Raw genomic sequence first — 27,141 nt, 5'->3', positions numbered from 1 at the left:
CATTTTTTGATTCTGTACTGAGATGTCAAAAGATGGGTATTTTTATGAAAACAAAAAATGGGTGCTTTAGCCCCATTATGAAGTTCTCCCTCTGAATCTATTAATGGGTAAAAAATACGCTTATCAGTTGAGAAAATTTCTAGTCCGCCATTTTTTCAACTTTGCGTTTTCGTGGTTCCATCCGAGGTTCCATCGGATGAAAAGTTTGACTAAAGCCGGATTAAAGCGAAGAATATCTACAAGAAGCACAAGAAATCATTTCGATAACTATTTTCCAACCCGTAAGTAATAATTTCAGTAAATATTTAAGTAGGTTGTTATCAACAAATTCCGTTTTCAATTGCAGATGACTGAGTCCCCCGAGATGAGGATTGTGGATTGTTTTCGAAACGTGAAACAAGGCGGAAAATAAAGCCCAGCCCTGTAATAGACGGAAATATTAGAAAATATCTTGGAAAATATATATTTATGTAACAGAAAGTCACTAAACTATTTGTTATTTCTTCTCAATTCATTTAAATTAACCCTTGAATAATCCATTTAATTAACCTAACCTCAAACTGCAAAATCGTTCTGGAAATAATGGGGTATTTTTACCCATTTTTTGTACAAAAAGCAAAAGTAATAAATACCCATTTTATGAAGTTCGTGGCGAATACCCATTAATGGGTAGACGGCAAATACCCATTAAATGGGTTAAGCCACTTTAGTTCGAAATGGGTACTAAAATACCCATTAATGGGTATTCTGATACTAGCGTGTATGGTTCAACACTTAAACACAGACAAACAGACGTAACACTTGCGAAATTTCCATCGACCACGCTTTTAACGATCATTTTAAATTTTCATAGCTGTGGCTTTCACAACTAGAGGCGCGCGCATCGTTTCTCTATGCGTTTGACGTTTCACACTAGCACCTTCTGTTAACGATATTGCACAACACAGTGATTCGTGCAACTTTTCTACCAGGTGATGGTAGTGTGAACTGGGTGATGGATTTCCATGAAAATCGTTCAAGGTGTTACGTCTGTTTGTCTGTGACTTAAACTTGACAGTTCTCCTAAGGAAATAATTATCGAACTGTCAAGTTTAAGTGAAAATTTATTTTAATTCACCAATGGGGCACGTTCGGTGTAGTACTAGATTTGTAGTAATGAGCTGAATTTTAGTATGGTGAGGTCAATTCTCCGTTTCTGCAATGAAATGGTGCAAAAAGCGTGGGTATTATGATTCCTTGCCTAATTTGATGCTGTTTGAGCAAAACTTTGGATAACTATGTTGTTTATGTTGCAAGAAATGGAGAAAACAACAACACTGTTGCCCAAAGTTTTGCTCAAACAGCATCAAATTAGGCAAGGAATCATAATACCCACGCTTTTTGCACCATTTCATTGCAGAAACGGAGAATTGACCTTCTCACCATACTAAAATTCAGCTCATTACTACAAATCTAGTACTTCACCGATCTGTCCTATTGACACAGACCCTTAGGTCGCTTTGTGTTCTTTTTCTAAATAATATTTTCTAAAAATTTAAAATTATTTTTTCAATAGTTATTTATGTAACGAGTTGCAAAAAGATGATTTTTTCAGCACGAGTCGTACATTTTATCCAACGAGGCTTGCGAGGAGTGCTTTTCAAATGGAATAGGAGGCAATCAGTGAAGTACTAGATTGAAAGTAGTGAGCTGGATTTTTGTATGGTGAGATGATTAATTCTCCATTTCTGCAATGAAATGGTGCAAACAGTGTGGGTTATATGATTTATTGGCTAATTTGATGATGTATGAGCAAAAGTTTGGATAACTGTGTTGTTGAAGTTGCAAGATAAAAATAATACAACGACACAGTTACCCAAACTTTTGCTCATACATCATAAAATTAGCCAATAAATCATATAACCCACACTGTTTGCACCATTTCATTGCAGAAATGGAGAATTAATCATCTCACCATACAAAAATCCAGCTCACTACTTTCAATCTAGTACTTCACTGATTGCGTCCTATTGCTCAAGTAAATGAGCAAAGCTTGCTCATTTCTTTAGCGATTCTTAGACTGAATTTTACACGTATCGAGATAGCCCAAGAAAATTTCTTGTGATCTGCGTACTAGGTAGGTATTTACCTGTGGTGAATAACAATGGTTATTGTCCGGCATTCTTGTAACATGACCTGCCCACCGTATCCGTCCAGCTTTAGCCACTTTCAGGATGTTGGGTTCACCGTGAAGTGCAGCGAGCTCGTGGTTCATTCTTCGCCGCCATACACCATTCTCCTGCACGCCACCGAAGATCGTCCTTAGCACGCGTCGCTCAAAAACTTCAGAGTGCCTGTAGGCGAGCCTGTAAGTCCCCCTCGAGCATCGTCCATGTCTCGTGTCCGTAGAGGACCACCGGTCTTATTACGTCTTGTACATGGTATTTTTGGTGCGGGGGTGAATCTTTTTTGACCGCAGTTTCTTCTGGAGCCCGTAGTAGGCACGATTTCCACTGACGATGCGTCTTCGTATTTCACGGATCACGTTATTGTCAGGCGTTAGCAAGGAACCGAGGTAGACGAATTCTTCTACCACCTCGAAAGTATCCCCGAATCCCCGTCTATCGTAGCATTGCTGTCAAGGCTTGTCTGGTCTCACTCAGTTCCACCTACTAGCATGCGTACTGTCTTAGTCGCAATCACCACCAGTCCGACCTTTGCTGCTTCACGTTTCAGGCGGGTGTACAATTCTGCTACCGTTCCAAATGTTCTATAGCAATAATAGCCACCTTCTTCTTCTTCTTTTTGGCTCTACGTCCCCACTGGGACTTGGCCTGCCTCGCTTCAACTTAGTGTTCTTTGAGCATTTCCACAATTATTAATTGAAGGGCTTCCTTTGCCTGCCATTGCATGAATTTGTATATTGTGAGGCAAGCACAATGATACACTAGTAATCCTACATTATAGAGATCTGCGGAAGCGGCCATTGTGAGCCAATCGTGCAGAGAGAAATGTCAAAGTGTGAGCCAAACGAACATGTTTATTGTTTGTAGGAATGCGTCGTTCGAACGGTATTGGAATCAGAACTAAACAAATTATAATTATTTACTTTTGATATCGATGAATTGATGGCATATTAAATTGCAGTAAAAAAAGATAATAATTAATTAATTATGCTTTCAAGTACTCATGTTCATGCAGAAACTTTTGTATCTTCTCTTCTCGTAAAACCTTCCATTGCTGCTGCTTGATTCACTTCTACTGATATGATTAGCGCTGCTCTTTGCAATGCATTTCATATTTTTTCGATTGCGCTGCTATTTTTTCCAAAATTTTGTAAAATAAAGCTCGACCATCAATTAGCAATCGTAAACAAAACAACTTGCACCACACAAAGTCACGCACAAAGTTTGAACATCTAGTTTTGTGGCAAGTGTTGGAAGCAGTTGTAAACAAAACAAACAGCGTTGCCGATTCGTCATATAAAACTTCCGCTAATCTCTATATAGAGGATTTCTATGATACACTATGCCGAGGGAGTCGAGAAAATTTTCCCGACCGGAATAAGAACCGAACCCGCCTTCTCCGGATTGGCGGTCCATAGCCTTAACCACTAGGCTAATTGAAGGTGTACGGAGCGGAAAAATAGGATTCCTTTACTTCCACACGGAGAAAAATATAAAGTCATGTCAATCATATTACGGTCCCAAACAAGCATATTTGTGCATTGACTTTTATATAATCCTATTTTGAGATTGTATCACGCATAATACAATAGGTTGAATAATAGTGGAAGCTTAAATTAACCAGAATTGAAGCATTGATGCGAGCAAGAAATATAGTTCATTCAACCATATTATGCTTTCATCAACAATATTTATAGTTGATGGTTTGACAGCTCAATTTTTCTCATGGTGGATTCAAGCATGTTTATGTTTGAACTGACCCTCAACTTGAGGGTTGAACTAACTATATCGGATGGTTGATTTAAGCATACACTGAGCATCGTTCAAATTATGTTTTAATTTTATTTTTAAAATTATTAAAAGCCTTATGTTTTGGATAAACACGAGGACAAATTTATCGTTTATATAGTACCTATTACGGATAGAGCTTTATTGGCCTGTGATACTCATCAAAGTCCGAGGCAATTCGTTTTCCACTGCAATGCATGTGTTTGCTTGACGTGCTGTAGGCAGTTCTTCGCGCTCAATTTTAAGTCATTAAATTTCATTCCCGTTTGCTGAAAACGAAATTCATTGAAATACGATCATAGAAGTATAACTTTAGTTTTATACATACCCACATATTTCGAAAGAATTCGATACAATTGAAGTCGTCTCTTTGAACTGCAACCGCCATGATGAACAAATTTATCAACTTCTTTGTGACTGAATAGATAGCAGCCAAGATTGTACAAGTAATGACATGTATTCTTGGTTTGAGCATTAGATGGTTGATCTTCAGAGGAGTTGATTCAAACTAAATATATGCTTGGTGCAAACATCAAATCATTGTGAAACAACCATTTAAAGCAATTACATCAAGAATATATTTGAAGCTTGGTAGAATTATGGGAAAAAGTTATATCAACCAGACAACATTTCTGTCCGTGCATGGTCTTCCGGATCGTAATTGAACTACAGAGAAAATGGCGGGCCGACCCAGCAATAATAGACATGTCATCCGCAAAACAAACAAATTTGCCGGATTTCGTGAAGATCGCGAGGAAGATCGTACCCCGGCTGTTGAACCCGGCTCGTCGTATAACATCTTCCAGAGCGATGTTGAATACTAGGCAGGAAAGTCAATCACTTTATCGTAGTCCCCGTCGAGATTCGAATGGATTGGATAGTTCACGCTGTTCTGCACACCGTCCATCGTTGCTCTTATCAGTCTGGTAAGCTTTCCGGTAAAGCTGTTCTCGTCCATGATTTTCCATAGCTCTGTGCGGTCGATACTGTCGTACGTCGCCCTGAAGTCGATGAACAGGTGGTGCGTTGGGACCTGGTATTCACGGCATTTTTGGAGGATTTGCCGTACGATGAAGATCTGGTCCGTTATCGACCGGCCTGTTGATGAAACCGGCTTGGTAATTTCCCACGAACTCATTTACTTCAGGTGAAAGACGACAGAAGATGATCTGAGATAGCCAAATCATCAGGTCCGCTAAACAGCGCAAAACTTCCGAAGTAAAGGTCCGACGCATAGATTTGAAGAAAACTTTATTGATTTTCGTTCGCCCAAATTCCGGGTTTCCTCTGCATTGATTATTCAAAGATGATTCTCGGGACAGCGCCTATTTACAGAATGTTTGTGCAGGTGAGTATTTTGTGACGTTTTTATCGTCACTTGCGTTTATCTTAAAACATTTGAAACAGTTGTCATTCACCGCAATGAACAAATACGATTCGCTAATCGTGCGAGGCAGTCGTGACCCGGGTCACGGCCAACCAATGTGCTCACGCAGGACACAATTACGGGTGTGTCTTTAGTTTTGACCATAAATATTGGGTTCCATTGTGTCACGTAGAATGTGTGACATTGTGGGGTTTCGGGGTATTATATGTGGTTCTCAAAAGATAAGAAATATCTTGTAGACTTCTTTATTTATAACTTCAGCCCCGCAAGTTCAATGCTTCCTCTGTTGACAGCTCTGGTGTTCCAAGTCCTCTATCGCATCGAGACCTACTATGATCTTCGCAGAATATCACCACATCTCCCTCCCTTTAGGGTGATTCAACGAATAAAACCCAATCAACGATATCCTCATATCGCATAGGCCTTTGAATTGTCGACGTTGGTTGTGATGCAGGTATTCCCGCTGCATGTGATTATTCTTCCGCATTTTTCAGCTTCTTCATGTGTTACCTGAAATGAAATGTCTTACCTGAAGTGAAACCTACCATCTTAACGCGGTTAAGTGTGCCCAAAAATCCATGGCAATATCAATCATTGATTCATTCGGCATTTAACGACGCGTCACAGGTTAAGGAATTGAAGATCAACCCACTAGATGATCACCATACATTATCACGCAGTTTTCCAATCATACTTGTTTTGCTTGCGTGGTCTTTGTGCGCTAGCTGTAGCCTCCTCGGGCGTAATTGACGAAGAATAACTAGCTCGTATCCACTCCACATATAACCCTACGTCTCCACTAGACAGAAATGTCTTGCCATTTTGCTGCCAGAAAGAGAAAACGTAACAGAAATGATCAACACCGCTGCTTTCCATGCAAACAGCGAGAAAACATTTCTGTCATGACACATCTGTCCAGCAAAATGGCAAGACATTTCTGTCTAGTGGAGACGTCGGGTAACAGATCGCCGATGAGATTTAAATCCTTATGAAACGGTACATATGTTTTCCCTCCCTCAACGGTTTCGTTGTCCTACATAACGAACATGGCTTCCTTGACTAATTGGAGCTTGAATTCGGAATCAATGGTGGTTTCCAACTCGGATACATCGATAGCGACTAACTCGGTAACGTATAATCGCTGGTCCGTTCGTCTGTTTCCCGTTCATCCTGAGATATGGATTAGCTTGAAGTAAATCGCCAATATTTTCCTTAATGTTGCCAAACTATTTCTCTACCATATTGCTGAAAACTGTTTGCAAAATCATTATTCTGCCTTCTCCGGGCCAACGCGTTACTAGCGCATTGCCCGTTAAGGACTTTGATAGCTCTTTGCCTTTTCCGGACCAACGCATCACCGCATTGTCCGTTAAGGACTTTATTATTGCCTTCTCCGGACCAACGTGTTGGCAGCACGTTGTCCGTTAAGGACTTTGATTCTCTCTGCCTTCTCCGAGCCAACACGTCGCCAGCGAGTTGCTCGTTAAGGACTTTGATATTGCCTTCTCCGGACCAACGTGTTGGCAGCACGTTGTCCGTTAAGGACTTTTATATTTGCCTTCTCCGAGCCAACACGCTTGTAGCGGTTGTTCGTTAAGGACTTTGATATTGGCCTTTTCTGGTTCAACACGGTATTGGCGTGTTGCCCTTCAAGGACTTCGATACATTTTCCCATTCCGAGCCATCGCGTTGCCAAGGCGATGCTATTTAAGGATTTTTGGGTTTTTCCTGGTTTTCATACTCACATATCCGCAATTGACTCGACTCCTTCCGTGGCCGACTTTGGTATCTCGGGTTCAATCTTATCTACAGTGGTGCTGCTATCAGTCATCTTTTTCTACGACTCCATTAATAATCTGGGAATCTTCAGATTTGGTTTCGTTTTCTGGATTTTCCTCATCCTTTGACTCGTCTTCATTCTTCGGCAGTATCGGCTAAATCAGCCTTAAATTTCATTCACTTTGTTCTCCTCGTATTTTTTGTCATCAACTTTCATCTCTCCGTCATTCTTTTCCTGATCCGCCTTCTCAGCTTCGGCTGGCACCTCAGCCATCGGAGCCTTCTCAGCTTCCGCTTTATTCTTGTCCCCTTCATTAAATTCCTCCTTTAGATACTCACGACAGCATCCATAAAAAGTTGATCGGTTTCGCCTTTTGTGCTTTGTTGTCCACCACCATCCCGTCCTCGTCGCCAATTTGTGGGGTTTCGGGGTATTATATGTGGTTCTCAAAAGATAAGAAATATCTTGTAGACTTCTTTATTTATAACTTCAGCCCCGCAAGTTCAATGCTTCCTCTGTTGACAGCTCTGGTGTTCCAAGTCCTCTATCGCATCGAGACCTACTATGATCTTCGCAGAATATCACCACAGACATAAATTAAAATGATAATGTGCATGTAGATGGAAATAGGACTCGATGAAGAATTATTCAATCTTATTATTTCAAGGAAATAATGATAGTTTTACAACAAATTAATACATAATTTGAAAATTAATTTATGAATTAGAAAATTGATATCACATTTGTCATGAAGCATTAGACAAGGTGTTATAAAACCACAATCATTATTGAGAGGTACTTCGTATGACGGTATCCAGTCGCACGCTAATAAATTCATCGATAAAATTAAACCTTCCATGCGGCTCCTAGAAAGAAAGAAAAAAGCTAATTACTGATTTGAAACAACAGTTAGAAGACATTTTTCCTTGCTTACGATTATATTAAAACGTGGTATGGTTCCAGCAAAGTGCGCTGCCATTATGTTTTCGATTCCAGCATGTTGTAGGTGAACATAGGGAAGGTAAATGTATTGTAATTCTTTTATACCCCACCGAGGGAAACTCATCAGTTGCTTGCTACTCTTAAATCCATTAGATGCTATAATCGTGGATGCTTCAAGTTGTCAAACTTCGGAAATAATTCGGAAATATTTTGGAAGTTTGTTTTTTTTTCTATTCAACTGTGTACAATTGTAGTCCATTGATGATACATATATCTAGAACTAGAATTAATGGCTGATTTTAGTATGCACAGAAAACGATGTACATAAAATACACATTGCTTGTCAATTTTACCTTCCTTTTCTTCTAAACTGCGTTTCACATACGCTTCCTTCCTGTAGCATTGCGCGTTTTGCAATTCCGAACGATGGTTTCATGGTTGCCACCAGTTTGTCCAAGATAGGTTGAAAAAACATTTTTCGTTTTCGATGAACCTTGAAACATAAAAGAATTGTAAGATTTTTTAAATTTCAATCGACAATGAGTGCAATGCAATATGCGGGATGCCCCTACCATGCACGCCGCTGAGATCAAGTTGGCAGCGTAAGCGACTAAACTGATGCCGTCGTTCCTGTATTTTCAATTTAGTTGAAAATTAGAGTTTTCGGCTAACGAAAATGGTTTTCTCTAAATTCGTGCGCCGGACCCAACTTTGGAAGTGGTGCACTGTATAGCGGATCTGGTATACACTATACAGCGCACCCTGGGGCAACACCAGTTTTCCAAAGTCGAAATATCCCAAAAAAAAGACTGGTTTGCGGGTTGTAACGCTTCTTTTCGGATTTTTTTTAATGAGTTTTTTGGGATATTTCGGCTTGGGAAAACTACATAGCGTCGCCCCTCCAATTTTGCTGGGAAAAAATCATAAATGAACCATTTTACAAGATGGTTTTTCCTCATCTGTAGAGCCTTTTGACCACTGCATCCAATAATTAGGAATATTGTGGTACATATTGTTATGTATGCGTTAAACGATTTAGATTTAGGCACTTGAATGAATATGTGCGTTCGATAAAATGATGAAGAGAGCGGTTCGCTCATCGAGTACGAAATAAAAGTAAGTCAGTCGAAGTCCATTAGTGAGTCGGGACAGTCAAGCTAATTCCAAGTGGTTTTAATATAACGTGAAAGAAGTGTTTGAAGTAAGGAAGTTTCCTCCGCCGAAGTGTAGTGTCCGCCTTGTAGGTTGAAGTCCACTTTGAGCAGTATATACAGATTTATCACATATGACCTATATTTAATTTGGTGCTAGTCAAATATCCTGTCACAATTGAGCTGTGATGGACAATGGTCGATGTAACACCTGATCCCAACTAGGCACAACTCATTTTATAAAGTTTATCGCCCTGTTGGGATTACTTCTCCAAATTTCCAAGAGATCTAGAAACCCTTTAGCAAATATTTATCGCCAATCTGTGATGGGACAGCACTCCGCAGTTGCAGAGTAAATGCTCGGCTGTTTTGTTTTCCGTTTGGCAGAAACGACACTCGGAGGATTGGATTTTTCCACTCTTACTTATCTTGGATTCGTTTTTGAACCTGGGTTGGAACTGGATCGGCGGAAAATGTGTAAACAAACAAATGTCAAACAAATTTCAGCACAAGCGAACCTGAATCGGGTTGATGTTGCATCTGTGATCTGATCCAGTTCCAACCCAGTTTATTTGGCTGAGTGTAGATTTGCAGGAAGGTGTTCGTGGCATTGCGCTACGAGAACTCAATAGAGGCTTGCAGCGAAAACATAACCTCATCGAATTCTCATACGATTTGTAAACATTGCCCTCAAACTTTTTTTGAGGGCAAGGACGGCTTTATGGAAAGATGACGTCAGCGTGCAAGCTCCCAGCCTCTGCATGCTGTGAGATTTTAACTATTATTGCGAGCACTGTGTTCAAAATTCTTGTGAGTGTGAGCAGGACAGCACCAAAACAGAGCTCGCAGTAAAAGTCAAAGAACAAAAAAGTTTTGCCAGCATACACAGGCTAATATCACAGACAAGCAGACGTCTTACTCTACTCATTTCCCATCGTTACCCTTTTTAACAATTACTTCAAATATTTTGTAGTTCGCAAATCTCTCGGTCACGACGCTCGCATCGTTTTCGCTTCTATTTGACGTTTGCTCACTACCGCCACCTACTGAGTGGTTTGTGTAACACAGCGTGGTTAGTATTGGGCGATTATGATATCGTGACGATGATTTTTATCACAATTTGTTCCAAGTAATACGTCTGTTTGTCTGTGCTAATATTGTTCGTGCAGTTGAAAATCGGAATTTTTGACACGCGACAATCGATGTTTCTCCTAAACCGTGTGTCGGACGTACGTCGGGCACATTGCGCTGGATAGAGGGCCAGGTCCGCTGTCCAGCGCACTACGTCCGACGTTAGGTTTCACGTATAGATTTTGAGAAAATTCGATTGTCGGGTGTGGGGAAACTTCGGGTTTCAACCACGACGACAATATAGACATAATATAAAAAGTAAAACGGTTATATTATTACAAGCGTTGGTTCCTTTAGTTTGAGCGTGTACAGTTTTTACTTTCACTAGCTTTCACTATCTCACGCCCTTTGCAAAACCAGCACGAATCGTTTCTTTCGCACACTGCGAACCCGGCATTACTCTTTAAGGAGTAAAAAGTACTCTTTTTTTGCAGATGTACACGAAAAGAAAAGTAATAATTTTTATTATTAGAAATAGGTTATTGATTTTATTCCAATCTAACTTATAAAATTCATTTCGCTACCGTATAAACTTTCAAATAAAACCTAATAAAGCGTATAACGTGTCCTAGTGAAAAGTATAAGTTTTGCCTAATGGCGAAAATATATTAGGCAAAACTTATACTTTCGATAATGTTTGGGATTGAAAATTTTCAACATGGCACTCGGCGCAGAAGAAGCCGAGAAAACCAGGCGGATCGTTGTTCAGGTTGTTTCTCTAGTTATCTTTGGGTAAGTTCAAATTAAATTGTTTCATTACATTACTTGATAATCCATTAATTTATGCTCTCAGGTAAGATACCAATGGAATCCACATTTATTGACTCCCAGCATGGATTTCCCGATTTCCACACAATGAAGCACATCGTCACAGAAGTGGCCATCATTACCACCAAGCTACTCCGTCCACGGTCTCAATCAAGCTGCAAGAGGAAGAACGTAAGCGCAGTGATAACTGCGTGGCGGAAGTATCCTCGGAACATGACGTTATTCAGGTCGATGCGGAGACAAAGGAGATGATAAAGCTGTCGGACTCGAAGGAAAATCGTCATCCCGGGCACCAACGCGTCATAACCTTGGTAGTAACAGAGCTACGGTGATCGGTCTTGGGTTCCCGTTGGGATGCTCTATAGAATGTCCCACAGTTTCCCGCGAGCCGCGATAATGTGCTTTGTATTTTAAGCTGTATTTTACCAATAAAAATAAACATTGAGGTATAATTATGAGCTTTTTCATACATTGTTTTAACAAGTTCTTAATGAAAAATAAGGAGTATCAATCAAAACAAAACATAGTATATATTAATAGTTTTCTCTAATACCTTGTATAATGCACGTAATAAACATTATTAGGAAAAGTACATGAAAAGTATAAGACAAACTTATATTTTTCATTATGTTTTTTCTAATATAATTTAAAAAGATTTCGCATAATTTTCATTTGGCAATCGAAATGGCAAAAATTTATAACATTTTCTTATACATTTAATAAGGAATTTTTTTTTCGTGTATGGAGCTGTCAAAATAAAGAGTACTTCAAATTTTTGAATAAAGGGTAATTTTTGCTCTTTTTCAAGTTTCAAGTGTTAACTCTCTAAAGAGTGAAAAATGTGTTAAGGTTTACGCTTGCGATGATGTACAACAGAAGCTGTTATTTAGAAATTATTTTTGAAACCAGAAATAACAAGTAAGTATAATAATCCATTCCGTTGTACATTTTGCCTGTGATTCTATGATCATTAAAAAATATTGTGATTTATTTACAGGATACACTCACAGATGTTTCTTCGTCGGGAAAATACAGGTTGTCACCAAAGGATTGCTTCACTCCCAGTAGCGGTAGCCTTGGCGTAGCGGCAGCGCATGAAATTCAAATTTCTTATAAAATAAGTGCTTATTTTTTTTTTCAAATAAAGTTATTATTATGCTTAATTGTTTTCAATGCTTGCAGTTTTCATTTTTCATTAATTCATTCAATTATAAAATAATAAAAATAAAAAAGAGTTAAATTTACCCATTTTTTCATGCGAAATGATTATAAATACTGGGTAAAATTTACTCGCTGAATTGACGTACGAGCGCGATACTCTTTAAAGAGTAAAGGCCGTTTACTCTTTTTAAGAGTTCACCTAGTTACTCTCAAAGAGGGTACTTTTTCACCCTTTAAAGAGTACTTTGGTTTCTCAGTGCATGTTTTTGTGCTTCACGCTTTGGACGACGAAGGACGTGCCGCACGTTTCAGATTCGTGAAGTAGAATCAGTTTTCGGTCACTAAATTTTACACATTCCCGGCGGAAACTTCCCAAAAATAAAAATGGCTCTATCTCCGGACGCCAAGGATCGACTGGGAGTGGTTTTCGATGTCGTCAAAACCGCTTTCCACTGGGGTTTCATTCCGACCGTGCTGTATCTAGGTATGTGCAAATGCTTCCGATTAATGTGACGTAATTTGCCAGATAGTAATGTTTACACTGCGGAATTTCAGGTTTCCGGAAAGGATCCGAAGCGGGAATGCCACCTCTGACCGTGATGAGTTTGCTTTGGCAGTAAATTTATCCATGTTAATAGAATAAAAGAAAAAAAAAATCTAACTAAAAAGTGTTTTATTCTTTGTGTGTTCAAGTGGAAACTTTAGGTCATCTTGTTCTCTAAAGTCGTAAACGGATTTTGGTGGTAGGAAGACAGTCTCAGTAGGCCGGATCGTCCCACAACTTGACGATGGCTTGAGCAAAACAATACCCAGCGAACTCTACAATGCTTACCTTTTGGGAGACATTCCTTTCGCTTCAGATCGTATAGTTGCCGGGGTGTGTAGAGTTTTTGCTTATTAATATGCAGCAACGGTTGGCAAAGCTCGTCTTCCGAGTCTTGCTCGCTGACGCTAAAGTTCGTTATTGAGCTGCTGCTGCTGCTGCTTGTTGTGCAGGAAGAGGTTTGATCACTTGCTGACGAGGATTGCTCCGATGAAATGCTAAGCGACAAAGGAGATGTGGATTGTTTTGTTGATTTTTGTTCCGCAAACTCCTTGATGGTGGAGAATTGCTCATGCAGCGGCTTTCTGGGATCGTACGGTTCATCTTCTTCTCCATGAGATACATTCTTCTCATCCTTGATCATAGCAAAAAGATCGCCGTTTAAAATTATCGGCAGATTTCCTTCGATTCGAATGTCATTTACCGACACTGCTACAGCCCGCGTGTTTTTGCTGCTTATGGGGCCATCATGACCGCTGATTCCCAATTGTCGCAAAAGAGGGGTTATTTCATTGGCCACTTTATCGTTAAGTACCTCTTTTGTCGTAGGTAGGTGACCCATAGGCGCAGCCTTTTCGATAAGTCCGTTAAGTTCCGATGCCAGCTTCACGTTGCTGATGTAATTGCTATCAGCAATTCCTAGCCCTCGTGGAAAGCTTGAATTGGCGGACCTTGTAGGATCTTCGATGAGCGATCGCTCGTAGTCCGAAACGGACATCGAAAAGCCCCAACTGCTTACTTCTTCTTCGATGTCGTCGAAACTCGAATCGTTGGCCATATTTGACATAGGTACCTGAAATAAAATTTTGATACTGGATTTGTGATACTTTCTACAGATAATTCAATGTCTTGCTGAAATTTTTAAATTCGTGTTGTTTTTTTTTACCAAGACAGTTCGAAAATGAGTCATACATAACGAAAGTAATAAATGCTAATATTGTACAGACGGTTTTAGTCTTATAATTATTTGCAGCAGGATTGTAATTGACGAACTTCTTAAAGGTATTCATGGAAGGACTTCCGAAGGTTGTTTGGTTAAAATTGGACGAATTTCAAGCGAATTTCCGCAAGTCCTGACTGAGAAAATTATTGTTTTGACGTAAATTTGTATGAAACTCCAGAAAATTAATTTTAAAACCTCTAGAAAATTTCATATGCACCACTTGTTAGTTTCCGCCAAAAGGGCCTTTCCCAACAAACATTATTGCTATACAATGGCTGAATGAATCTCTCATAAGCTTGATTTTTAAAATTTCGGTTGAATAAGTTCTTATTCAGCTATCATTGTTGCTGTTGGGGTTCCTTCTATTCCACCAGAAACTGAAAAAAAAATTACAGGGTGTCCATAAGACAAAATAAAATAAGTTTTCCGGAGTTTTCAAAGGAGCATTTTGCAATTGATAAATTTGCCCAAATTTTATAAAGTCTATAGGTTTACCGGAGTTTTTTATGGCTCCCTCCACCAGTTCTCCCAGTTTTCCATCAAGAGGTTTTTTACGTATTTGTTCCCATAAATACCTAGTTCTTTCCGAGACTTTTTCGATGTTCTCTCGGGATTTCTTAGAGGTGTTCTTGGAATTTCCCCTAGAATTCCTCCCAGAATTTCTGCATGCGTTTTTTCACGGGGACTCTGCTGGAGTATCTTCCGCGAGTTTTTTTTTCCAGAGTTTTCTTCAGAAGATTTTTCCAAAATTTATCTAGTTTCTTCAAAAATTTCTCTTATTTCTTCCAGGGATTTCTATCTGGATTTCCGCACGAGATTTCTCTAAAAGATGTTCAAAGTTCCTTCTTGAATTTTCTTAATGTTTCTTAATTCCATGAGAATTACCAGCAAGAGCTCCTATAGAAATCTAGAAAGGCACTAACACAATAACGAATGAGAAAGTCCAGGGTACATTCAAAGACATCCAAGGACGAACAACGGAAGGAATTTTCTGAGAGAAGTCCCGAGAGAAATCTCTGGTGACACTTCAAAAGAAATCCCACAAGATGCTTTAGGAAATATCGCAGCTGTAAGTGCTGTACAAACTCAGGGAGAAACTCTAGAAAAAAGCTAACGGGAATTTTTAGAAGAAATTACAGGAGAAATATCACAGAAGTATTGAAAAAGTTCTTCCATTTTTTACAAGAAACTAGATTTTTTCAGAGGTTTTGTCAAATAAATCTCGAGGAAGATCTTAAAACTCTTCCTGAAGGTAAACGAAGTGTGAAATTATGTTTCGTTTAACGAATTTCGGATTATCTGTTGAACTTGATGGTTTATCATATACCAGGGGTTGTGATATCTCCTACAAATTAAAACAAACATTTCATAAAATATACAATTCTTCAGTATTTCAAACAACCCATCTTAAAAATTGAAACAGTATTCATAAATCAGCATGCAATCTCCTAATCTAATAGTGGGAAGACCAACCCTTGATCCCACTTTCCCCATGCAACTGTCGAGCCGTGTAGTAATTTCCCAACGAATTGTCATGCACTCCGACGCTGTAAACTTCCTCGTAACGATCCCGTTGCGGTTCGGACGACTTCAGCTCATCGGCAGTTAGTTTACGCCATTTCTTCTTCTTTCCCTTCCCCTCTTTGGCGTTCTTTTTCGATTGGTTCGAAGATGTACTGCTCGTCGTGACGGCGGAATCAATCGACGAATTGGTCAGGTCGGACGTCTTAGACTTTGATTGTTTTGAAATATTTTCTACTACGTGAATATCATCTTCTTCCGCAATGGCCAGCTCTGGAATTGTACTGAACTGTTCCGGAACTGGTTGCTCGGGATCAAAGTTTTCGGGTTCATCGATACCCTCATCCTGTATCTGCCCAGCGTTCCGGAACAGCTCGGAGTTCAATATAACGGGCACGTTGCCATCGATGCGTATTTCCTCACTCGCTACAATGTTCTTTCTAGTGTTTTTACTGTGAATCTCATCATCCCGGCTACTCAATCCCAACTGACGCAGCATAGGAGTTATTTCGTTCTCTGCTGAACATGCGAGAATCTCTTTGCTCGTCGGCAGATGACCCATGGGAAAGGAATGCACCTTTAAATCGCTGATCTCCGACGCAAGTCTCACGGATGACATATGTTGAGGATTGAGTATACCTCGCCCACGGCCTCCGACCTTAGTTTGGGGTTGTTGGCTTCCGGTCGCCTGCAGCGAACGCTCGTAGTCCGAAAAGGTCGTCGTATAGCCCCAGCTGCTGATTTCATCCTCAATGTCATCTGCTGCCGAATGGTAAGCCATGTTTGCAGTGGGATATTTCCTAAAACCGATGACGCTGCATGAATGAGGAAATTCGATTCACAATTAGGCTCTTGGCAAAACTAAAGTTAGTGACCATGCATGATGATTGATGAATGATTGTGGAAGTGACCTTTCTATAAAGTTATTTTTTTTTCTGGCAAGTGATACCAAATACATATACATTTTATGGTTATGATTCTTCAATAAGGGCTTCCAAGTATTTTAAAAATGATTTTTGAAGATTTGAAGGCATATCCGGATTGTAGGCAGTATGCTAGCAGCCCTCTAAAAAAATCCAGGTGGCATTGCCCGTTTACCCCAAAAACGAGCTGGCACAAATGTACCAAATGGAGGATAACGTGTCTCTGGAGCCGGCCTTCTGATACCTTATACCCACGCTGACATTCATGCTTCCTTTCAAGGATGGAAGAAAATCATTTCAAGCGATAAATGATACAGGATACGAATAATCCAAGATAGCCTTGTTCTTGCAGTAGCATGATGCCGACGCCTCACACCGTGCTCGTATCACCGTGCTATCAAAGCATCTGATGCACGCTTTATCGCGTGATGACCCGTTATCGGATCATGTAACAAGTCGTGATAGATTTTATTCATAACAATTTAGGCCACTTATGCACCCGTAAACCGCATTCATTATTAGAAATAATACATTCATAAGCATATCTTCAAGTTAAAGAAGTAAGAATGCTCAAAAAGTGAATGAAATCGCCAATTTATCATTTCGACTTCATGATAGCGATCGCATCGCGCCCGCGCATGCCGAGCGAATCATTCTTCTCGGACCGTAGTTTGTTATGATGCTTGACGACAAAATGTTATCGCTGTTGCTATGATCGTGCGATACCTTTCAACCGCGACACATTCAAAATCTGACTATGATCACTAGATTTCCATCCTTGCTTCCTTTGGATGATTTGCACCAGAAACATCGAAGTAAGCGGCTTGCTTCGATGCTAAAAATGTCGTAGTATTTGCTAGTACTCTCTAGTATTTTTGGAAACTAAACCAAGTTTAGAGTTGCAGGCCCCCAAGGGGCTAGTCGCTTGGAACATTGTGCCAAGAAGTGCCAAGCACACCGTCTTATACGCTGTGTGGCACACCGAGGCACTCTGAGGCACAATTTTGACACTTGAGTTTGGGCGAAAAAACTAGGCAACCATGTGCATTTGACCTGCAAAATGAAAACAAACAGTTGGTTGTCTTGGTAGTTGCCAAGCAAAATCTGAATCATCAAGCAGTAGCACTTCGGGGCACACTGAGGCACAATTCAATACCCGTTGGCACACTGAAAATAATTGGCACAAGTAAAGATGTGCTCAGCGACTCCCCCTTGCAGGCCCCTTGATTCATCAGCACACGGGAGTCTCCTTCTCGGTGGCGTTGTTTGAGCTTCGCCCGGCAGAGCATCAGTGCCTCACTAATTCGCCTTGACGGAGGCTCTCTGAGAGAATTGCGCTGTGCGTGAAAACAATTTTTTTTTAACATGGGAAAGGATAGGAGCTGCATTTTCAAATGCTTCTAATTCTTTGTAGACATTTTTTTAAGCAAAACGTTCTTAATGTTATCGAATGAGATTTTGATACTCTATATTATAGACATAACATTGTGATTTAAAAACTTTTTGACTGAAACCAGTTATAGTGTAGCTAATTGAAAGTATATTGCAAAACATTAACACTTTTTTCAATCTGAAGTCCCTAAATTATTTTAGAAGCATTTGAAAATGCAGCTCCTATCCTTACCCATGTTAAAAAAAATGTTTTCACGCACAGCGCAATTCTCTCAGAGAGCCTCCGTCAAGGCGAATGCGCGCTAGTCTCTCAATGATTACGACGGGTGCCGATTAATTTTAGAAGACAAAGTACACCCGCCACCCCGAATTTATATCGACGGTGATGAAATCGGTTGAAGAATTCGTGTACTTGGGCTCACTGGTGACCGCCGACAACGACACCAGCAGAGAAATTCAAAGGCGCATTGTGGCAGGAAATCGTGCTTACTTTGTTTTCCGCAGAACTCTACGATCGAATAAAGTTCGCCGTAACACGAAGTTAACTATCTACAAAACGCTGCGGTCGTCCTCTATGGGCACGAAACATGGACCGTACGTGCAGAGGACCAATGCGCCCTTGGAGTTTTCGAACGGAAGGTGTTACGTACCATCTACGGCCGAGTGCAGATGGAAGACGGGACTTGGAGAAGGCGAATGAACCACGAGATGCATCAGCTGCTTAGAGAACCAACTAGGCCCGGATTAAGGATTGTGGGGGCCCGGGGCCAGAGCGGATGTGGTGGCCCCTCAGAGGTACAAATGCGATGCTTTTGAACTATACTTGAGCAAAAAGGTAAAACAAAGTTAAAGTTAACAAGCAAAACGGTTTTTGTGGGGGCCCGGGGACCTGCCCCCCCCCCTTAGATCCGGCCCTGGAACCAACCATCGTCCATACCGCGAAAATCGGGAGGCTACGGTGGGCGGATCACGTCATCAGGATGTCGGATAGCAACCCGACTAAAATGGTTCTCGAGAGTCATCCGACCGGTACAAGAAGAGGTGGAGAGCAGCGAGCTAGGTGGGTCGACCAAGTGGAGGACGATCTGCGGACCCTACGGAGACGGCTACTATGTACAGCAGAGGCCACCCCGGCCTTAGCCTGATCGGTAAGGTAAGTAAGCCGATTAATTGGATTTAAGTGGTCGAACTTGTTATCCTCTTTTATGAAACATAATTAAAAAACGAAAACGACGAAAACCTCCCTGTATAGTGAATACATATCTTCGCGAGAAAAAATATTTTGTACAAAAAAAATCCTCTTAAATGTTTGATGATGACGACATTGATTGCAATGACGAATTGTTCAACGTAAAGTGCACTTAGTTCAGAGTTTTATCAGCAGACTGGGCAAAGACCACGCTGCCCCTCTTGGCATGTCAGTCCCATGTTGTTTCTAATGCGAATCATCACTCGGTATCTCCCAAAAAATGACCACGTGGGTTATTGACAGCCCCTATGGGGTTTCATCTTGAATATCAGACGATTATTCCGCTTGGAAATCCTTTGGAGACTCATCCCAGAGGTCCCCCCCTGGGATTCCTGTAGGGATTTCTCCTGTCATTTCTTCGGGGATTTCTCCGGGAATCCCTTCAGGAAATCCTCCGGGAATTCAGTCGGGTACATATTCTTTCTGAACGTCCTGCAGGGATTTCTCATGGAATCCTTTCAGGGATTCCTCCTGGAATTTATTCGGGGATTCCTCCAGGAATTGATTCGAAGATTCCTCGTAAAATTCCTTCGCAGATTCCTCCTAAGTAGAATTTCTTCAGGGATTTCTGCTGAAATTCTTTCCGAGATTCCTCCTTGAGTTCTTTTGGAACTCTTCGAAGATACCTCCTAGAGTTCCTTTGGAGATTTCTCCTAGAATTCGGGGATTCCTCCTGGAGTTCCTCCTGGATTCCTCCTGGAGTTCCTTCGGAGATTCCTGCAGGACTTCCTTCAAGGATTCCTCTTTGAATGTCTACGGAGATTCCTCCTAGAATACCTCCGGGGATTCTACCTACAATTCCTTCGGAGTTTCCTACTGGAACTCTTTGGGGAATTTCATCTGGAATTCTTACGTCTTGGAATTCCTTCGGTGGTTCCTCATAGAATTCCCTCAGGAATTTTTCCTAGAAGATAGCATCTGGATATTTTTCGTTGAATCCTCCTAGAAATCCTTTGGGTATTCTTTCTAGAATTCTCTTGGAAATTCACACTGGAATTCTTTTGGGGAGTTCTGCTGGAATTTCTTTGTGAATTATTGCCGGAATTCCTTCCTCTTGAAATTCCTTCAAAGATTCCTCTTCAAATTCATCCAGAGGTGCCTCATTTTTTTCTTTTGAGGAATCCTACTCGAGTTCCTTTGAAAATTCTTTCTGGAATTTCTTTGGAGATTTCTCCTGGACTTCCTTCATGGATTCCTCCTGAAATTCTTTCGGAGATTCCTCTTGATATTCCGTCGTGGATTTCACGGGGATTTCTTTCGGGGTATCCTCTTAGAGTTTCTTCGGAGATTCCTGTTGGACTTCCTTCAAGGTTTCCTCCTGAAATTTATTCGGATATTCCTCCTGATATTCCGTCGGGGATCATCCCGAAACTTCTACGGGAACTCCTCTTGGAATTACTTTGAGGATTCTTCCTGGAATTCCTGTGGTGATCCTCTTCGATTTTTTTCGTAGATTCCTCATGAAATTCATTAAATTCTGCATGGCCTTCCTACAGAATTCATCCTGGAATACCTTCGAGATTCTTGAATTTATTCGGTCATTTCTCCTTCGGGGATTACTTCATGATTTTTTTCGAGGAATCCTTCTGACTTCCTATGGGATTTCTTTTGGAATTTCTTCGGGGTGTTCTCTTGAAAACCCTTTGAGGATTCCGCTCGGAATTCCTTCGGAGACTCCTCCCGGAATTCTTTCGGTGGTTCTGCAGGAATTTCTCGTGTAACTTTTTCGGAGATTCCGCCTAGACTTCCTTCGGGGATTCTTTCTGGAATAGGACAGATATGTGAAGTACTAGGTTTGTAGTAATGAGCTGAATTTTTGTATGGTGAGAACGTCAATTCTCCGTTTCTGCAATGAAATGGTGCAAAAAGCGTGGGTATTATGATTCCTTGCCTAATTTGATGCTGTTTGAGCAAAACTTTGGGCAACAGTGTTGTTGTTTTCTCCATTTCTTGCAACATAAACAACATAGTTATCCAAAGTTTTGCTCAAACAGCATCAAATTAAGCAAGGAATAATAATACCCACGCTTTTTGCACCATTTTATTGCAGAAACGGAGAATTGACCTTCTCACCATACAAAAATTCAGCTCATTACTACAAATCTAGTACTACACCGATCGTGCCCCATTCCAACGGGAATTTCTCTTAGAATTCTTTCGGGAATTCTTCCTCGAATTCCTTCGGGGATTTCTGGTGGAATTCCTTCGAGGATTCCTCGTGGAATTTTTCCGGCAATTCCTCCTAGAATTCTCCCAGGGATTTCTCCTGGAATTCTTGCAATGTATTTTTCGATTATTCTTCCTAGAAATCCGTTGGGGATTCTTTTTCGAATTCTCTTGGAAACTCCCACTAGAACTCTTTTGAGGATTCCTGTTGGAAATTATTCTTAGAGGATTCCTCTTGGACATTTTTTGTTGATTCCTCATGGAAATCCTTGGAGGAGTCCTTCTCGAATTCCTTCTGTAAATCCCTTAAAATTTCTGCTTGAATTGGGTTTTTAAATTAAGAAAAATGTATCGATTTTTTGATTTTATACAAAAGAGCACCTTTTTCTGAGCCGCCATGATTTTTTTCAGATTTTTAGAACTTTATATTGGTACCTAAAATCAATTTCAAAGAGATTTTTTGAAATCACCTTTTGACAGCTGAGTAACTGTTTGACAGCTCCACCCAGTACAAAATGCGACGAGGGGTGATTCGACAAATCGCTCCCATACAAACTTCAAATTGATTTTTAAATAGGTTCCCGGTCACCAAAATTCATGGAAATTTGGATTTCGGTTCAGTTTCGCATGCAGATTCAGAATATGGAATTATCTCAACACCGCTAAAGAAGCCAATTCATTATGAAAATCCTCCTGTATTTCTTTGTGAAATTCCTCGAAAATTTCAATCATGGATTTCTTCAAAAGTTTCTGCAGAGATCTCCTAAGACAGAGTCTTCAACCACCAGAGATTTCTGCAGAAATTGCTTCAGGGTTTTATACAGCAGTTCCTATAGAGATTAGTTCAAAATTTTCTTCATGAATTCACCTAGGAGTTTCTTTTAAGGTTAATCCTGGAATTCCTTCTGAGATTTCTCCCCGAAATTATTCGGGGATTGCTTAGTGTAAATAGTGCGATCTTATGATAAAATTTGATGGCTTCTGAATGTTCTAAGAAAACAAAACAAAACTATGGCATTTGCATTGGAATTGCTTGCACTACTTTAAGGATTAATGTCGCAATATGTCTAATCACTAGTCGCAGTGACGGATCCGAACAGGAATTAAAAAGGTATTCATTCAAACGTAATAGTTTACGTCATCGATGGTTATGAAAAAGCTCAGACTGCAAACTCTAGAGCGTAATGACAACGTTTTTGCTTTGTCAATGTCACATTATGGTAAAATTTTGGCCACGCCGATTCACGCCACCGAAAGCTTGAATTGATTTATAACAAAAATCCCACCCGTACAAAAAAAGATAATCGGGAGTACAGAATAATATTTTTTAAGAATTCCAGTTTGTTCTCCAGAAATCCCAGGCAGAACTCCTAAGGGAATCCCAGGAGTTCCAGGAAAAAAAATCGGAAGCAGTTATTTGAGGAAAACCGGAAGCTAGGAGGAATTCCTATACGAATATAATGGAGAAATCGTGGGAAGAGATAATGAAAGAATCCCACCACTAAGAAAAATCCGCATCTAGTTTTCTATACAGCCTTGTTCATAAAAATATAGCAGTGAAAACCAATGGCCATACAAAATGGGCAACAGCGATCTACAAATGTGATGAATTTTGTTATAGCATAGCAAAAAATATGAAAATTTTCGAAGCACGTGGAAAAAAGTATGAGTGGTACTCACCTGATAAGTACTGTGAAAAACGATCAAGAAACGATTTTGCTGTCAAAATTTCTTGAACGGTTCGCAGCTGGAAAGAAACGAAAAATACGAAACGTTTGTAATGCCTGCCGGGCGAATCAAATAGAGCTGTCAATGATCCGTTCAATACCGTGCAGTACCCATATTCTGAACGATTAAGAGAATCTCACAATAAAGGCTTAAAAAATGAAAGTTCTTGTTTCTAAGAATACTGCTCCACAATGTATAAGTTAAATTCAACCTGATACATATAAACTTGCAGTTCATGATATAGACATATGTTTGTTAGTGGACGACGTGTTCCTAATTATGGATACCATAAGAAACCGTGGTCTTTATTCTGAACACACAGTGTTACTTTCTATCTACAAACATATTTGCTACATTCACCGTTGAGTCAAAAACGATATGTTTTATAGAGCATCTCAATAAAATTAACGCCTCAACTCTCGATGCAATATATTGCTTCACAATAGAAAAACCTTTTTTAGATTTGCCGGCAGTTCAGAATATGGAGCTGTCTATAATATGATGCTCGCACGATAGTCCATTTTACGAGTCGATTCTATGAAAATTAAACAGGAGGTAGTGTCACTTCGGCTTGTAAAAGGGATTTTTCTTGAGTGCTTTTCTTACCAGCTGAGCACTCAGCTTTTGCGAGGAATAAGAACGAATAGGAAGCTTGATGAATTCCGGATGGAATTCCCAAAATGACTCCTGGAAGAGTCGTAGAAGGATCTTCTGGAGGAATCTCAGTTGAAATTCCTAGAGGGATGGCAAAAGGAACTCCTGATGGAATCTCAAGAGAAAACTTTTACAAGAATAGGGTAAAAAATATAATTTGGACATGTATGTAATTTAGACATGCTCGGCGATGTATAGACTGTATCAGAAATTATAAATACATTTTGTTTATTTAATTAAATGAACTATTCTAATGATTTTTACCAACTTGTTTCAGAGTATAGCATATTGTACTCCATATTTTTATATTTCCTTTCAATTGTCTTGATATTTCAAAGAACAGTCGAGTTCTCTAACAAATAACTTAATTTTTCAAATTTGCATTTGCACAAAGGTGTTTTTTAATGATTTAAACATTATTTATCACTAAATACCAAAAATTACCTAAATTTTTATCACATTCGCTTTCTTAACAAGTTGTCTAAGTAATGCCTTGATCAAAATTTGGGAAAATCGATAAAGGCATTCCCACAACATTTTTTCGGAGATCAAGTTTCTTATTTTTTAAGGTTTTCGACGGAACATAATAACTACCACACAGTTTCTTAGCTTTCCAGAACGCATTTAATCTAAACAAACTTATTTTTTCAGCTCATTCGATCCTTCAGATGACAAAGCTTGTCATACCATAGAAACGAACGCAGTAAGCAGTAATTAAGACATTCCTTTGCTTAACGTTTGTTGCTACTGGTGTTGTTGAGAAATTTGAAACAATTGATCGGTAATGGTGGTTCTTGATCAAATATTCCAGTAAAAATTACTCTTACCAATCGGAAAATATTTTTTATTATCGATACAGCCATTTTTATTGTGTTTGGAAATTAAATATTTTATCTGTGAGATTTTTTTCTTTTCTACTATGCTACATTTTTTGACCTCTTTGTGCAACTTCAAATTTTAATCATCTAGTTTACAGAGCCCTATTTTTTAACTTTACCAGAAACATCAACAAAATTGGTATTATTTGCTTCATTAGCATGTTTACAATAAGAGCTAGAAGAAACTTTTTTGGATATTATGCTCAAATAGAAATGGCAGTTAATCATTAGTGTATTTATAATTTCTGAAACAGTCTGTATGTCTTGTTCCGGAAAGCTAATAAAAGTAGGTACTTCTCAGTATCGAATACTGGACCAAACAGACCTTATTCTGACGACTTACGTTGAAGATACGCTTAACAATTAAGAATTTACTTCAAAATTATCGAAAATGTAAATTGTATCACTAAAACCCCTCAAATGCACATGTGTGCACCTGCAGATATGCAAGACGACATACACTTCACAGTCGCATACAATATTCACCTCAAAATCGTTGAATTAATAATTGTAAGAAATTTGAACGCCTTATTGCAATGAAAAATGCTCAATAAAGAAGCATTAGGCAGCCAATCTCTTAACAGTCATCTAGAACGCTTGAAATAGGTGGTGTCCAAAATACAAGTTCCGTTTTTTACTGTAAATATATTTCGGTCATCTGACGAACTACATGGGGATGCTGTGCGATTGCATACTTGGAGGCGTATTATGTGGGTCTGGCTATATTTCCTCAATTTAAACAAAAACTGTAATATGTAGTTATCAAAATAGATACCTGTTAAGCGGAGAAATTTGATTCTTTGCAAGAAGATATTTGTTAATTTACGCTACTTCCATGATTTAGCAGTATTCATGACTAAACATTGAGATAATTGACCTCCTGAAGTGAGGTTAAGTTTTGTGAAATCTCATTTCGTATTTTAGTGATTGAGTCGTTCCAGATAATCTTTTCTGTGGGATCGGAGTAGAAAAAATCGTTTTATTGGTAAATTCATCAAAAATTGAGGATTAAACTGATGGAGAACTGGTATTTCCCTTTCAAACTTTCAAATTTTTACGACATAACCTCTACTTTTAATCGCCAATTACCCTGTCCAAATTATCTGAGGTTATCCAAAACATACATCCGGTGTCCAAAATGCAATTCTTCTACTTCTTCTTTATGGCTCGACGTTCGCATTGAAACTTGGCCTGCCTCTCTTCAACTTAAGTGTTCTTAGAGAACTTTCACAGTTATTAATTGAAGAGCTTTCTTTGCCTGCCATTGCATGAATTTGTACATTGTGTCGCAAGTACAATGATACGCTATGCTCAGGGAGTCGAGAAAATTTTCCCGACCGGAACGGGAATCGAGCTCGCCGTTTCCGGATTGGCGATCCATAGCCTTAACCACTAGGCTAACTGAATACCTCAAATGCAATTCTAACAGGCGATTGGAAATAGTGATTTTCTCAACTTAAAATGCTTTCGTTAAGGTTTTGTCACCAGGAACGCTAAGTACAGTCATACTCTAAACGTATTAGTGGCTTTGAAAACTGTTCTAAGGTTTCTAAGGAAGCTAGGGGACGGACGATTTTCCAGCGTTGTCCTCAGCCTGTCCAAAATACATGAATTACCCTACCGGATGGAACTCCTTCAGGAACCGCAGAAGGAACACCTATAGAATTCCTGAGATTCTCCAGAATAAATTTTTGTAGAATGCCAAGAAGTATTCGGGAGGGAATCTCAGGAGCAATCGCATGCCGTGCCCTGCCCTATTGTTACAATACATTCTGTTGTATTTTATCACTATTTTAATCAGGTTACTTACCTTTTTGTTCTGCTAAGGGTGATAGGCTTGTCCAAGACGTTTCAATTCTGCTGACTTCTGCGAAACTGATTTCTGTATGTACCTTTGATCGGCGGTTGTAAACAAAATGCATACAATTAGGTATACCTGTCAAATAAAAATGTGCCTATTAATTAAAGTTTTGTTTGTAATTCACAAGAAAAATCTTTGTTGTCTTAAAAATGGCGAAAAAAACTTTTGTAAACAAAGTTTTCACTCGATGATTTCTGGTAATCTAAAACATGCCCACAAAATCTGTGAAGATTATCAGGTAGAGCAAATATTGAATAATTTGAATAAATTAAATTTTAATAATGATTTCTCGTGCCCAGCAGGCTAACCGGTTCTTCCCAAATCCCAACAATGGTGACGATGGCAACCTGAGAATTTGGCAATGAAAAAGACGCGTTTTTTCGGATGAGATTTTTCCGTAATACTTACCGGAATTCCGTTTAAATTCAGTTCAATAGGTTTGGCATTAATAAAACTTTGAAAAACACAATAAAATTATGCTCGATTCGAGAAATACTTTGGTTAAAATTAAATTAATAATAATCAAACTCCGGAAGAAATTCCGTTGCTTCTTGCTGTCCCGTCGTCTTTCTTGTTGCTTCTTGTTGAAGGAACTGAACGACTGATGAGTCGAGCCGAAGCGGAGCTGAAATCCGAACGCAACGCCTGCTCTCACAAACACCAACGCCGAAAATGGGTACAGGCTATTTTACCGAACAGCATCTTTTGACACGCGCGTCGATCATCACTT

The 27,141-nt window shown here is 39.5% G+C and overlaps 2 protein-coding genes and 1 long non-coding RNA gene across 5 annotated transcripts; 1 reads left to right on the top strand and 2 right to left on the bottom strand.

Annotated features, from left to right (window-relative positions):
- Positions 1-7,742: 7,742 nt before the first annotated feature.
- LOC134287722 (uncharacterized) lies at positions 7,743-8,822 on the bottom strand. The gene is made up of 3 exons (XR_009997476.1): positions 8,416-8,822; positions 8,055-8,342; positions 7,743-7,986 (listed from the first exon to the last, which is right to left on the bottom strand). It is a non-coding gene; the product is annotated as an uncharacterized LOC134287722 (long non-coding RNA).
- Positions 8,823-12,537: 3,715 nt separating this feature from the next.
- On the top strand, positions 12,538-12,970 carry LOC109420003 (mitochondrial import receptor subunit TOM7 homolog). Its single transcript, XM_019694291.3, has 2 exons — positions 12,538-12,757; positions 12,829-12,970. The coding sequence occupies exons 1-2, from the start codon at positions 12,658-12,660 to the stop codon at positions 12,891-12,893; spliced, it is 165 nt and encodes a 54-aa protein (XP_019549836.1). The 5' UTR covers positions 12,538-12,657; the 3' UTR covers positions 12,894-12,970.
- Positions 12,971-12,974: 4 nt separating this feature from the next.
- Positions 12,975-27,017, bottom strand: LOC109417769 (uncharacterized). 3 transcript variants are annotated; one of them, XM_029853246.2, is made up of 4 exons: positions 26,820-27,017; positions 26,361-26,486; positions 22,971-23,037; positions 15,404-16,375 (listed from the first exon to the last, which is right to left on the bottom strand). In XM_029853246.2, exon 4 carries the CDS (start codon positions 16,339-16,341, stop codon positions 15,493-15,495), a length of 849 nt encoding a protein of 282 aa, XP_029709106.1. In that variant the 5' UTR covers positions 16,342-16,375; positions 22,971-23,037; positions 26,361-26,486; positions 26,820-27,017; the 3' UTR covers positions 15,404-15,492. The 3 variants fall into 3 exon arrangements, with proteins under 3 accessions (XP_062706322.1, XP_029709106.1, XP_029709107.1); XM_062850338.1 differs by lacking the exons at positions 15,404-16,375; positions 26,820-27,017 and adding an exon at positions 12,975-13,889 and having other exon boundaries at positions 26,361-26,416; XM_029853247.2 differs by lacking the exon at positions 22,971-23,037.
- Between the last annotated feature and the right edge of the window lie 124 nt (positions 27,018-27,141).

Source organism: Aedes albopictus, chromosome 2 (assembly GCF_035046485.1).
Source record: "Aedes albopictus strain Foshan chromosome 2, AalbF5, whole genome shotgun sequence".
In the NCBI taxonomy this organism is placed as follows: Eukaryota; Metazoa; Arthropoda; class Insecta; order Diptera; family Culicidae; genus Aedes; species Aedes albopictus.
This window is presented reverse-complemented; position numbering and strand designations above follow the sequence as displayed.